Genomic DNA, 13,185 nt, shown 5'->3' with positions numbered 1-13,185 from the left:
AAAAAAACAAGTCAAAATTAAGTGTTTTTGCTTGAAGCATGCAAAATATTCTGCCAATGTTTGAAATAAGACATATTAATGAGATGTTTGCTTACCTGCTTTTTCTGAAAACAAGACAATACTTTGTACTTGTCTAGAAAATCCTTCTTGTTTTAAGAATTGAAGAGATATTTTGCTGGAAAAAAAGCTAAAAATCCAAGTAAGAAAAGCATTGTTTGCAGTGAATAGCATGTAGCCTTCTTAGAGAAGTAAACATGACTTCAAGTATTCAATTAAACAGTAATAAAGACAAATTCAGAGTGATTTTCAGATTTCTGTGGTTTTGTGGTTATTGCCAACATGATAGAGGCAGGTCTATTTACACAGCACAGATCCAGTATTTCTGCAAAAATCTGACGTTTGGACTTGTCTGTTTATCTTCAACAAAGACAAAATAACCATGTTTATATTGATAATTCAGCAAGTCAAGCAAGAATTTGTGCATTGAGGCTGCACTATATTGGACGAAACTAACATTGCAATATTTAGTTCGTCTTCAATATATATTGCGATATAAAAAAATACACAAATTTGAATCCTTCTATATTGATTTAAGCTTATTCTGTTTTAGGAGTACATCTGCATAGAACATAATAATAAAAAGCTGAATATGACTACTCTGAAGACTTTTAGACTAAATCATCCTTTTAGCACTGAACATTTTGGGAAAAACTTTGGGTATACTCTTTACAAAAACCATCTTAAACCTCTTTCAGTAAAGCTGCGCTACCACTAGTCTTAGAATGCAAAATTATTAGTGATATGCTCTGCAGCGACTTTTATTACATTTTATTTCAAATTTAAATGAAATACCCAATAATAATCCAAGTCCTGCAGTTCTACATTTTTAAACTTATGATCTTTTAATTTTGCTATAAGGTCATGCTGTGACATATTGATCTTCTGTTGGTCAGACAGTTTCACGTAATACAAATTCACAGGTCAGAGTTCACACAACTTGAACTTTGGATCACAGAGAAACTACTTTACATGAGTTTCTGCTGTGCCACATTCACATTTGTACGAAAGGAAGTCAGTGGAACAAAGTAGTGTGACTGACCCCTAACTAAATAAAATAATGACTTTATTCAGCAATTCTTCTCATCCGAGTTACCATCTTCCACCATTATCAAAAGTACCACGACGCATTATTTTAGTTATATAACTGTAGCTTCATAAAAATAGACTTGAACCACTGATGTCACAAGGACTGTTTTATCGATGTTCTTGGCACCTTTCTAGGCCTTGAATGTGGTAGGACTTTTGCTGTCTATGGAGGCTCTTGGATTTCATTAAAAATATCTTCATTTGTGATCCGAAGATGAAATGCAATTAATGACAGAACTTTCCTTTTTGGGTGAACAATCCCTTTAAAGTTTCTCTTTTGTTGGCAACTGGCTCTAAATGCTTCTCATTAAAAATCTTGTTAAACGCAACCCCTTTTTTAGAGTTGAAAACCCAGCATTTACTGTAAACTGAGCTGTTTCGAGACACCGAACTGACACAGAGTGTAAATGAGCACAGCTGTCATATCATATTATCATGTCATATTATTTTCACATTCTCAATTAAAATGCATTCAAAATGATATGTGACTTGTTGGAATAAGACAGACAAAAAAAAAAAATTAAAAATCAGAGCTGCAGCATTTAGTTAAAAATTTTCAGAAGATTCCAAAGCAAAATCAACAAACATATCCCTCCAATTCTTTTCTTAATAATAATTACTATACTATTAATCACAGTATAGCAATTTTTTATTTATGTTGATTAAAAATAAGAACAAAGATGCAAATAAACAGTAGTTTGATCAACATCAGTGAGTGATTACGTCTTTTCTTTTAATGTTTGATTGACATTGAGACAAGTTACACATCAGATTGTTACCCAAAAATGAACTAAACATTCATGTAAGACATAACATATTATGTTTGGGTAAATTTTGACATTATTTTGCAATAATGTACGCTCAAAGAGGCACATCTTATGCACTCGCTTGACAAATGTCAGTCATCGTTATCGTTTTGGCTTCATTAACATGGGTTTGAAAATCACATTTCACTGGTTTGGATTCATGTCATTGAAACTTCAACAACAGACCTACAACTTATGGTTTGAAGCAGCAGCAACTGTCCAGAAGTGAGCAGAGAAGAAGGTAATCTTCTCAGAAAATGTACAAATAAAGATCATTTTAGATGTTTAATTACTGTTTGGAGCACTGGGATCACTAGAAGGGCTTAATGAACTCCTCAAATTCAACTAAAACTGACTTCTTCTGCCTGTAGTGCATTCCAACTCATTTTGACAAATTGTTTATGTACCACAGTCCAAAAAATGCAGACTTATAAGATGCCTTGTTGTTGATGTTTCAAACACAGAGTGATTTCTGAGTGCACCACGCTGGACATTTTGGGGAAAAAATTTATTTTAAATATACTTTATGCCGTTTTGAAACACATAAAATCGAGCTTGTTTAATTAGAAGCATTTGTGTTGAGCAGGGGGTTAATGTTCACTATCCTACATGGTACAGCATGAGTCAGGGTTATTATAGTTAACTAAAACTGGAATCATTACAACACTTCTGTTTCTTGAAATAGGTAAAAATCAACTTCAAATAAAACATTTAAGCTAGTTGCCAAACCATTAATCTCAGATGCTCGTCTTGCCGAGCTAGACACAACGAGCATTTGAAGTTAGAAAGTATATCAATTGTAATTCTTTAAAGAAAATAACCCATCGTTTTGCTAGATAAGACCCTTTTTTCCTCGGCTGGGATCGTTTAGAGCCCTTCGAAGCTGCATTTCGGAAGTTCAAAATCGGGGGCACCATAGAAGTCCATTATATGGAGAGAAATCCTGAAATGTTTTCCTCAAAAACATAATTTCTTATCGACTGAAGTAAGACATGAACATCTTGGATGACAAGGGGGTGAGTACATTATCTGTATATCTATATTACTCCTTTAAACTGCATCTTGCAAGTTTAAGCTCGTGGGCACCATAGAAGTCCACTATATGGAGAGAAATCCTGAAATGTTTCTTTACGACGTAAAGTTTTGTTCTAGAAAGTGAACTACTCCTTTATTAAGCAGCAAATTAGAAGTTTGTTGAAGGAAAACTCTTATTTAATATGTGAATGTGTTAAATACCAGACAGCAAAACAACTCGAGTTTGGAACAGAGCTCATGTTTCATCTGCATAAAAACTGACAATATAAATCGGTACCTGCTGCACACATGGTCTATGAGCAGAGACACGTTGTCCAGTCCGCTGTCCAGTTTGGTGTTATGATAGAGACAGCGGTCTCTCTGCAGTTCTACTGCTTGACGCAACAGCGTCTGCAGACGACGAGGCGGCAGCATCACAGACGGGGGCAGATACGCTGTATGAGAAAAATGAGAGACACACACAGAGATGGAGCAGAGAGGTCGCGGAGGGTTAGACTCAGTTTCATCTGAATTCAGCCAACACAGGACATCAAGTGAAATTCACATCTTGCACTCGAGACTACGCCGATCTGTCACGCTCTTTAGGTTACCACCCGAATTCATTTCATCTCCTGAATTGGCTGAACTGAAATAGAACTGACCCGAACCCTAGCTGAAAAAAAGAATTACATGAAACTGTACAAAAGAAAACAAAAGAGGGGATGAAGAGAGGAAGAGTGAACAGAATTAATGGAAAAAAGTGAATAATAATGTTTACACAAATAAGAAATAATAATTCTCAGATAGAGAACTATTTCTGTGTAGTACACATTCATGGCAATTAATAAGCATTGTTTTTTTTTTTTGAGCGAATAAGTTGTTTTATCAAGGATGCAGCTTAACGAATTTTCTAAATAAACACTTTTTTTTTTTAAAACTGCATGTCTATCAACTTTTATATATTATTATAGTCACAATAATATAGCACAGCCTTATACCTTATCACTTAAATGTAATTAATTATATTAAAAATATAGAAATAATTTTAGTCTTCTTATCGCAATTAAATGAACAGTGGAGTGAATTTCAAATTATTTAATTAAAATTAATTAAACAAATAAGCAATCGTTGACATTTTTATCATGGTGTTATAATATCAAAACTGAAAAACTAGAAATTTATTTAGATACATACTACCAGACAAAAGTGTTTTTTAATGTGTTTTTAAAGAAGACAGTAAAAACAGTACAATTTTGATATATTTACTATTTAAAACAACCATTTTCTATTGGAATATATTTTAAAATCTAATTTATTCCTGTGACTCCAGTCACATGATCCCTTCAGAAATAAAAAAAAACATTCATGTTCAAAAAACATTTATTATTATGTTAAAAACAGCTGAGTAGATTTTTTTCAGGTTTCTTTAATGACTAGAAAGTTCAGAAGAACAGCATTTATCTGAAATATAAATCTTTTGTAACATTATAAATGTATCTATCACTTTTGATCAATTTAAAGCATCCTTGCTAAATGAAAGTATTACTATTATTATTATTAATAATAATAATAAATGTTTCTTGAATAGCAAATAAGCATATTAGAAAGATTTCTGAAGGATCATGTGACACTGAAGACTTGAGTAATGATACTGAAAATTCAGCTTTGATCACAGAAATAAATTACATTTGAAAATATGTTCAAATAGAAAGCAGTTATTTTAAATAGTAAAAATATTTCAATATTAATGCTTTTGCTGTATTTTGGACCAAATAAATAAAGTCTTGGTAAGCAGAAGAGACTTCTTTAAACAGCATTAAAAGTCTTTTGACTGGTAGTGTAATACTTTCATCATCGTTAATTTTCTCTTATTTTTATTATTAATTGAACTGTTTCATGGACATTGTGTTCCAATAATTTTGACCCAGAGATGATTTTCTTTTTCCAGAAAATGCTAGCAAATGTTATCAAATTGGATAAACCTATTGCATTTGTTCACAAAATATGTTTTGTACTTTTTAATGACACTATTTTGTTGCACTTGCTGTGTTCCCACTCAAAAATCAGCCTGCAAAAAAACTCTTAAAACGCTATTGTGTTACCAAATATTGAATTCAGAGTACTTATCAAGTTTTCTTTTAATTAACACGTTTTGCATTTCTTTTTGTAACTGACTGATCATAGGCCTTGTTGATCTGAGCTCATTTTTGTGTCAATATTAGCAAAATAATATACAAATATTGCTTTTTTTCCCACTAAACATTTGTGACCCTGGATATCCCTAGTCATAAGAGTCAATTGTTTTTAGTTTATACATTCATGCAAATAAATACAGTAAATAAGCTTTCCATTGATGTATGGCATGTTAGGATAGGATAATTTGGTCAAGATACAACTATTTGAATATCTGGAATCTGAGGCTGCAGAAACAATCACCTTTAAAGTTGTCCAAATGAAGTTCACAGTAATGCATATTACTAATCAAAAATTAGGATTTTATATATTTATGGTAGGAAATTTACAAAATATCTTCATGGAACATAATCTTTAATTTATAATGATTTTTGGTATGAAAGAAAAATCAATAATTTTGACCCATACAATGTATTTTGGTTATTGCTGCAGATAGACCCGCGCTACTTAAGACTGGTTTTGTGGTCCAGGGTCACATATAATCTGTATCGGTGTATAATCTCAGATTAAGTTGTCAAATATTAAATGTTCTAACTAAAAGAAAACAAGTTAATAAAAAAAAAAAACTGACTACTGCATAAGAGATTTTGTCATTTTTAAAAGGTCTGTCATTTTTGACTGGGAGCAGGTTTTTCCTGTCCACAGTATTACATTCATCCTGTCTTTTACAATATCCCTTTAACGGACAATAGTTTCTGAATTACATCATCCTCCAGGAAGTGACATCGACAGCACAAACAACAGGTTTTGCAATTGGTTTGATAAATTTTCTTTTACGCACAATTACACGGATATTTCAGTCCTATTAGTAATCATGCTTATGTTCTTTCCGCTGTGTACTAACCAAGTTATAATAATTCATTAATAAATAAAATGTCTAAGCTTGACCAGTGAATATTTATATGAAAGTCAGCTTTAACCGTTTATAAATATTTCCCTTAAATTCTCTCACGAGCATTTGTGACCCTGGACCACAAAACCAGTCTTAAGTAATACAGGTGTATTTGTAATTGAAAATACTTTGTATGGGTAAAGATCATGTTCCATAAAGATATTTTGTAAATTTCCTACTTAATTTTTGATTAGTAATATGCATTGCTAAGAACTTCATTTGGACAACTGTAAATGTGATTTTCTCCATATTTTAGGGCTGCTCAATTTCGGCAAAAATCAAAATCACAATTGTTTTGTTCAATATTGTAATCACGATTATTCAACACGATTATGACAGGGTCCAAAACTTTATATTAGTGTTCAATTCAAAGACAGCAATACAGCAGAAAAAAAAGATACACACAAAAAATGTGCTTTTTTTTAACATTACTACAGAAATATAATAAAACAGCATCTTCACTGTAAGTTAATCATGCTTTGTTTCTTATTAAAACTACACAAGTCATTCATTCAAGAGCAGTGAGTGATTTTTCCCTGTATTTTTACATTTTATTAATATTACGCACAGAGACGGCAGAAGGAACATTTATTGAGCCACACGGATCCAATACACTGTTACACATGTATTTTCATTCTCAACCATTTATGATCATTTAAGACAAAACTGACAAGGGTTTTCATGAATAATCACCAAGCGCCTCATTTTTAAATATTTTTGTGTGTATTTGACCGTTTAGGCGCACCTTGAGCTAAAAGATAACTTTACATGTCCGTGATCTGCTCCGTCTCTGAGAGCATTTGCGCTTTTAAAAACACAACATCAAAGAAACATTAATAAATCAAGCAGGTCCCGTTTTATGAAAGTCACGTCACATGATTTTGCTGATTTGCATGTGAAATTAGGCTTTTATGGAGGAGCGACATTGCACCACTGGAAAGGGGGCATAACGGGGTGCAAAAATTTTTCATCTCGATTACTGGATTTTTATGATCGTTTGAAGCCGAAATCGAAATCGAAAACAAATTACGATTAATTGCACAGCCCTACCATATTTTGATTTTTGTGCACCCTCAGATTCCAGATTTCCAAATAGTTGCATCTCAGCCAAATCTTGTCCTATCCTAACAAACCATACATCAATGGAAAGCTTATTTATTCAGCTTTCTGATTCAGATCGACCCTTATGACTGGTTTTGTGGTCCAGGGTCACATATTTACAGGAGTCAAAGGACAGGAGGACAGGATTGATATGTGAACTCACTCTGCAGCTTGTCGAGGAGTTTGGATCGGGAGGCCGTCCCTTTTCCTTCCCACTCAGCTTTAGCCCGCAGGTCATCTGGATGACTGCACATCAGGTACCTACAGCAGAAACACAAACAGACAGCATCATCAACAACAGGCTTTCAACTGCACAATGGATCTAAAATCTCATCCTCTCTATGAACTGATAAAATAAGGCTGGAGCCACAGAGCTATTAAACTTTAATTAAAGTTGCTTGCCTCTTTGGAGCATAAATGAAAGTGTTTATTAGATTAGATGACAAAAAGAAAAGAATTCTGAATCTGGACTAGTATTCCACAAATCAAATGAATTAGATGTGAACCAGGACCACAAGTAGCACTGGTATATTTGTAGCAATAGTCAAAAATACAATAAGCCTTACTTATCAATCTAACATAGAAATAAGCACAGATCCAAACACACAAATCAACTTATGACAGAGTTCATGTGTGATTCCGCCATTCCCATCATACAAATGATTGTACGTTGATAAATGTGGCGGCTAAAAACCCCGCTTTAGAAGCCTTGCCCCAAGAGTTTACAACATGGAGAAACGAAACCAGACTAAAAAGAAGAAGTAAACCATGAAACAAAAATAGATTTTACTCTAAAAACACCCTTCAACCTTCTATTTGCATACTATGGCATTTGTTTAAACAGCATGTAGGCCTATATTAAATAGGGATCCATCGAAATGAAAATTCTTGGCCGAAGCCGAACAAAATTACACACTGGTTTGGTTTTTTTCATGTTTTTCTCCCATGCATTTTGCCAATTCTTTTCACCATTGCATAAATTGAATAGCCAATATTTTCTTTTTACAGCTTTTTTTGTCTTGCTTCTCAAAGAAAAAAATAAATAACAAAAAAACTATTTAAAAATATTTAACATTTTTAACATTCTAGGAGACATTATAGCTTACCAACAAAGCACAATTTAACTTAAAAATAATAAGTTTATGTGTTTTAATGTACAAATAAATGCAGCCTTGCTGAGGAAATGAGAATGTTATAATAAATGTATTAATAGATCGGTTGAAATGATTGTTATCGTCTTTGTCTTACTTTTTTATTTTATTTTACAGAACAACAGTAAAATTACAATGCTAACATTTATGAATGTTGACTTTTATTTTGGTGGAAACCCACAAGAAGACCTCAGTGCTATTTTTTGCAGACAGCAGCAGATTTATGAATGATTCTCATTCGCAGATTTCCCTCGAGCTTTGAACTTTGAACCCTGGCTGAGGAGCTCATGCAGCGCTGTCAGAATAAATACAATTGGTGCATCTATTAAACATAATATTGTTTAGTTTATTTACTAATGGTTTAAGGCCATTTGGTGATTTCAGTCATCATACAGTAACCAGCCCTTTCTCTTCTCATGGAAGACATGCGATGCGAGACAAACTTTATTTAGACAACTTTAAAGGCGATTTTCTCAATATTTAGCTTTTTTTGTAATAATATTTTCATTCTCAGACAAATATTGTCCTATATACTTAATGGAAAGCTTATTAATTCAGCTTTTAGATGATGTATAAATTTCAGTAAAAAAAACCTGACCCTTATGACTGGTTTTGTTGTCCAGGGTCACATATCATTATTTTACCCCTTTACTATTATCACTTAGAAAGTGTCATTTTGGTATAATTGATATACTATTACAGTTTTTGTTAAAGTTTTAAATGAGATTTTCTTAAAATATATTTGGTTTTCTATGGAAGCTTGTTTTCACCATTGAATAAAAAATAAAAAGTTGTTAAATTCTGACGTTTTTTCTCAGAATTGCATGATATAAACTCACAATTTCAAGGAAATGTCAAAATTGTGAGACTTTTTTTCCTCAGAAATGGACTTTACAACTTGCAATAATAAGTTTATCTCACAATTGTGAGAAAAGAAGTCAGAATCGTTGGATAAAAAAAATCACAATTAGGAAAAAAACCCTGAAATGTGAGATAAAAATCCAGGTAATATTTTTATCCCCAGGTGAAAAAAGGATTCCATAGATTTCATTTTAGTTTAAGTATTTTTTTTTTAATATGTTTATACAAGTTTTAGTTTTTAGTCATTTAGTTTTAGTTATTTTTAGTAAGTCGCAAATTAAAGTAAACAAAAATGAGAAATGTTTGCTTTGACAACTACCTAGAAATAAAATAAGTTTACAAGTACTTTAATACTTTATCTTATTTTAGTTACAGTTTCAAATAAAAATGTTTTCATATGGTTTTAACTTTTTGTTAACGATAATAACCCTGCACTGAGGTCTAAAATCAGTTTAAATGATTTCGTCTTCCAGTCTGCTTGACTCTTAAAAATAAATGGGTCATTTTTTGCTGCTGTGCCTTTAAAGTCAACATGACATCACCTTTTGCAACAGATGACATACTTCCAAAAGAAACAGAACAAAAGTAGGGTGCAACTTGATTTTACAAACACAGGGCAACTTGGGTTTTGATTTGATTTTGGATGTTGAAACTTGTGTTTTACATTTTTCATATAAAATTATGCTTTTGGCAAGCAACATAAAATACTAACTTGATTTTGATGATGTAGTTATGTTACATGATAGTTATGTTACTTATTATAGTAATGACAGAAAATGATGCATAATTACAAGAAACTAACCCGAAACCAAACCCTAGTCTTAACCATATAGAAACTACACAGATAATGAACATTACTCAGTACTTATTACACTGTAACAACCTCACCTTAAAAAGAAACTGTAACAAAAAAAAAAAAAAAAAACTATTTTTTTTTACCAATATGTGACCCTGGACCACAAAACCAGTCTTAAGTCGCTGGGGTATATTTGTAGCAATAGCCAAAAATACATTGTATGGGTCAAAATTTTAGATTTTTCTTTTATGCCAAAAATCATTAAGAAATTAAGTAAAGTTCATGTTCCATGAAGATTTTTTGTAAAATTCCTACTGTAAACATATCAAAATGTAATTTTTGATTTGTAATATGCATTGTTAAGAACTTAATTTGGACAACTTTAAAGGTGATTTTCTCAGTCTTTTTGATTTTTTTGCATCCTCAGATTTCTGATTTCAAATAGATGTATCTCAGCCAAATATTGTCCTATCCTAACAAACCATACATCAATAGAAAGCTTATTTATTGAGCTTTCATATGATGTATAAATCTTTTTTTTTTTGTCAAAATTAACCTTATGACTGGTTTTGTGGTCCAGGGTCACATATTTTATTTTATATTGGAGGCTTCATAAAAGCATAAAATGTTGTGTCAGCATGCAGAATTTATTTTAGAGGTCAGAGTTGCTTTCTTATTATAGAACACTATGAATATGTCATTAAAAGAAAGAAAAAAAAAAACAGGAAGTGACATTGTTGTCCTAATGCAACCAAAATAGGAGTGAGGTGTGATACCCGCTGAGGACGTGGATGCGTTCAGTGTTGTACTTCAGGGGCGTGAGTTCGGCTCGGAGCACCTGCAGTGCTTCTAGAACCTTCCCATCCTCCAGATACTCCAGATACTTCTGCTGCAGGAGCAGGAACTTCATCCGCTGAACAACACAGGAGAAAATCAATCAGGCCGTTCATAAAATGAATGGGGGAGATGTTGAGAAGACTTTGGACTCTTACCACCACGGCGCTGGGTGAATGCATCAGTGCTTTCAGCTCGTTGAGGTCACTCTCAGCCTGTTAGAAACCACAGACAGATTAACTGAGTTTTCACAAGTTGACAAGCCCTTATCTGTTGTTTGTCTGGCTTCTTTTGACCATTATGATCTTTACATACACAAAAGGGCAAAGTTTAGAAACACCCATAAGGTGTAATCCTACTAGATAGTAGATTCTACTGTTTTAATCAGATATTTAACCCAAACATTTTAAATTGTTGAATATGTACTCACTCTCAGACAAATCTAACTACACACGACGCAACAAGATTCCAGAGACAAGCAATTTATGGCAAAGCGCACTGCACTCCCAACTAATTCAGAAATATTAAACCTTTTAACAAGGCGAGACACTGCTGGTGAATAGGGTAAAAAAAATTAACTAATAGTTAACACCTTACTTACCCAGTTGATTGATTACATTGATAATTGCAAACATTTTTTGTATTACAAGTTTTCTCAAATGTTAGGTTTTAATATGCAAATGAGACATTATTTAATGAAATATGCGCTAATTTGCATACATTTCTAGTATAAAAACCTAAACACTGGATGAAGTCAGTTTCAAAATTCTTGTTTAATTTTTTTTTTTTTTTACATATTAGTCAAATGTTTTTACAGAGGAGTCTCTCAATATTTGAGTATCTCATTTTGTCACTTCATAATTCAGAGAATTAGAACAGGGAGAAGATATATATTTTGTTTACAGTTTTGTGGGGAATAAAATGTTGTATAAAATCAAGCTAATTGTATATGAACAAATCCTTCTGTAAAAAACTTCAGGATATAGACAAGAATAAAATTGTAAAGTTTGGTGTGTGTAAGTGCTACTGAAGTGGAGATTTATGGCTCAGTGTAGGAGAAAAAACTCATTTTATGAAAACGGCCTTTAAAAATGAGTATTGTAATTGAAATCTACTGACACAAATAGATAAAATGCTATAAAAGAAAGACTTAGCAGTGCCTTTTGGGTGTTTTCATACCACTAGTCTGAAAATCTCAAAACAGTGTTTTGCCTGCAGTGTCTCCCCAAAATACTACATACCATCTTTGTCATGGGAAACACTTGTTGGTTGGCAGTTTTAACGTATATGTTTGCTTACAATTATTTTCAAGATCTTGCGTGTAGTTGGGACACGGTGTAAGATGTGCTTGTTTCTTCATCAGATTTGGACAAATGTAGCATCACTTGCTCACCAAAGGACCCTCTGCAGTGAATGGGTGCCGTCAGAATGAGAGTCCAAACAGATGATAAAAACATCACAATAATCCAAAAGTAATCCACACCACTCCAGTCCATCAGTTAAAGGGATAGTTCACCCAAAAATGAAAATGTAATGTTTATCTGCTTTCCCCCAGGGCATCCAAGATGTAGGTGACTTTGTTTCTTCAGTAGAACACAAACAGTCATATAATGACAGTCAAAGGGCACCAAATCTTTAAGAGTTAAAAAAAAAAAAACATACAGAGACAAAACCAAATTAAACCCTGTGGCTCGTGACGATACATTGAGGTGTTAAGACACAAAATGATTGGTCTGTGTAAGAAACGAAACAGTATTTATATTATTTACCTCTGATCCACTGCAGCGTTCAGCTATATAGAACGCGCTCACATCAGCCGGCAATGTAGTCTGTGAAAAGTCAACACTCTTAGATGAGTTCACACAAGGAAAAGTAATGTTTTAGTTTTTAATCGATTGCCAGAATCAGGATAAGCACAAGTAATTACCATGTTTAGAGGCTAAAATGCACTGTGTAAACAATGAGCGACAGATCGCTTCCGTACAGGAGAGAAGAACGTTGCGGTGGATCAGAGGCATATAATGATATAAATACTGTTCAGTTTCTTGCACAGACCAATTGTTTTGAGTCTTAACACCTCAATGTATCGTCACGAGCCGCAGGGTTTAATTTGGTTTTGTCTGTGTATGTTTTTTTACTCTTAAAGAATTGGTAACCACTGACTGTCATTATATGACTGACAGACTGCAAAGGTTTGAGTTAAAAATCTTCGTTTGTGTTCTACTGAAGAAACAAAGTCACCCTCATCTTGGATGCCCTGGGGGAAAGCAGATAAACATTATATTTTCATTTTAGTGTGAACTATCCTTTTAACATCTCGTGAAGCAAAATGTTTGTGTTTGTCATAAACAAATCCATCATAAAAACGTTTTTAACTTCAAACCACCCCTT

The 13,185-nt window shown here is 32.9% G+C and overlaps 1 protein-coding gene across 2 annotated transcripts in view; it reads right to left on the bottom strand.

Annotated features, from left to right (window-relative positions):
* The window catches only part of LOC141342229 (WD repeat-containing protein 26-like), a 37,837-nt gene that overhangs the window by 18,013 nt on the left and 6,639 nt on the right, over positions 1–13,185 (bottom strand). For both annotated transcript variants that reach the window (XM_073846633.1, XM_073846632.1), the window contains exons 3-6: positions 10,953–11,009; positions 10,737–10,873; positions 7,316–7,413; positions 3,265–3,421 (exon numbers count right to left, since the gene is read on the bottom strand). In XM_073846633.1, the coding sequence (XP_073702734.1) occupies positions 3,265–3,421; positions 7,316–7,413; positions 10,737–10,873; positions 10,953–11,009 (449 nt within the window). The remainder of the gene's footprint in view (positions 1–3,264; positions 3,422–7,315; positions 7,414–10,736; positions 10,874–10,952; positions 11,010–13,185) is intronic.

Source organism: Garra rufa, chromosome 9 (genome assembly GCF_049309525.1).
Source record: "Garra rufa chromosome 9, GarRuf1.0, whole genome shotgun sequence".
Classification (NCBI taxonomy): Eukaryota; Metazoa; Chordata; class Actinopteri; order Cypriniformes; family Cyprinidae; genus Garra; species Garra rufa.
The sequence above is the reverse complement of the archived record's forward strand: the minus strand, read 5'-3'. Positions and strand labels throughout refer to the sequence as shown.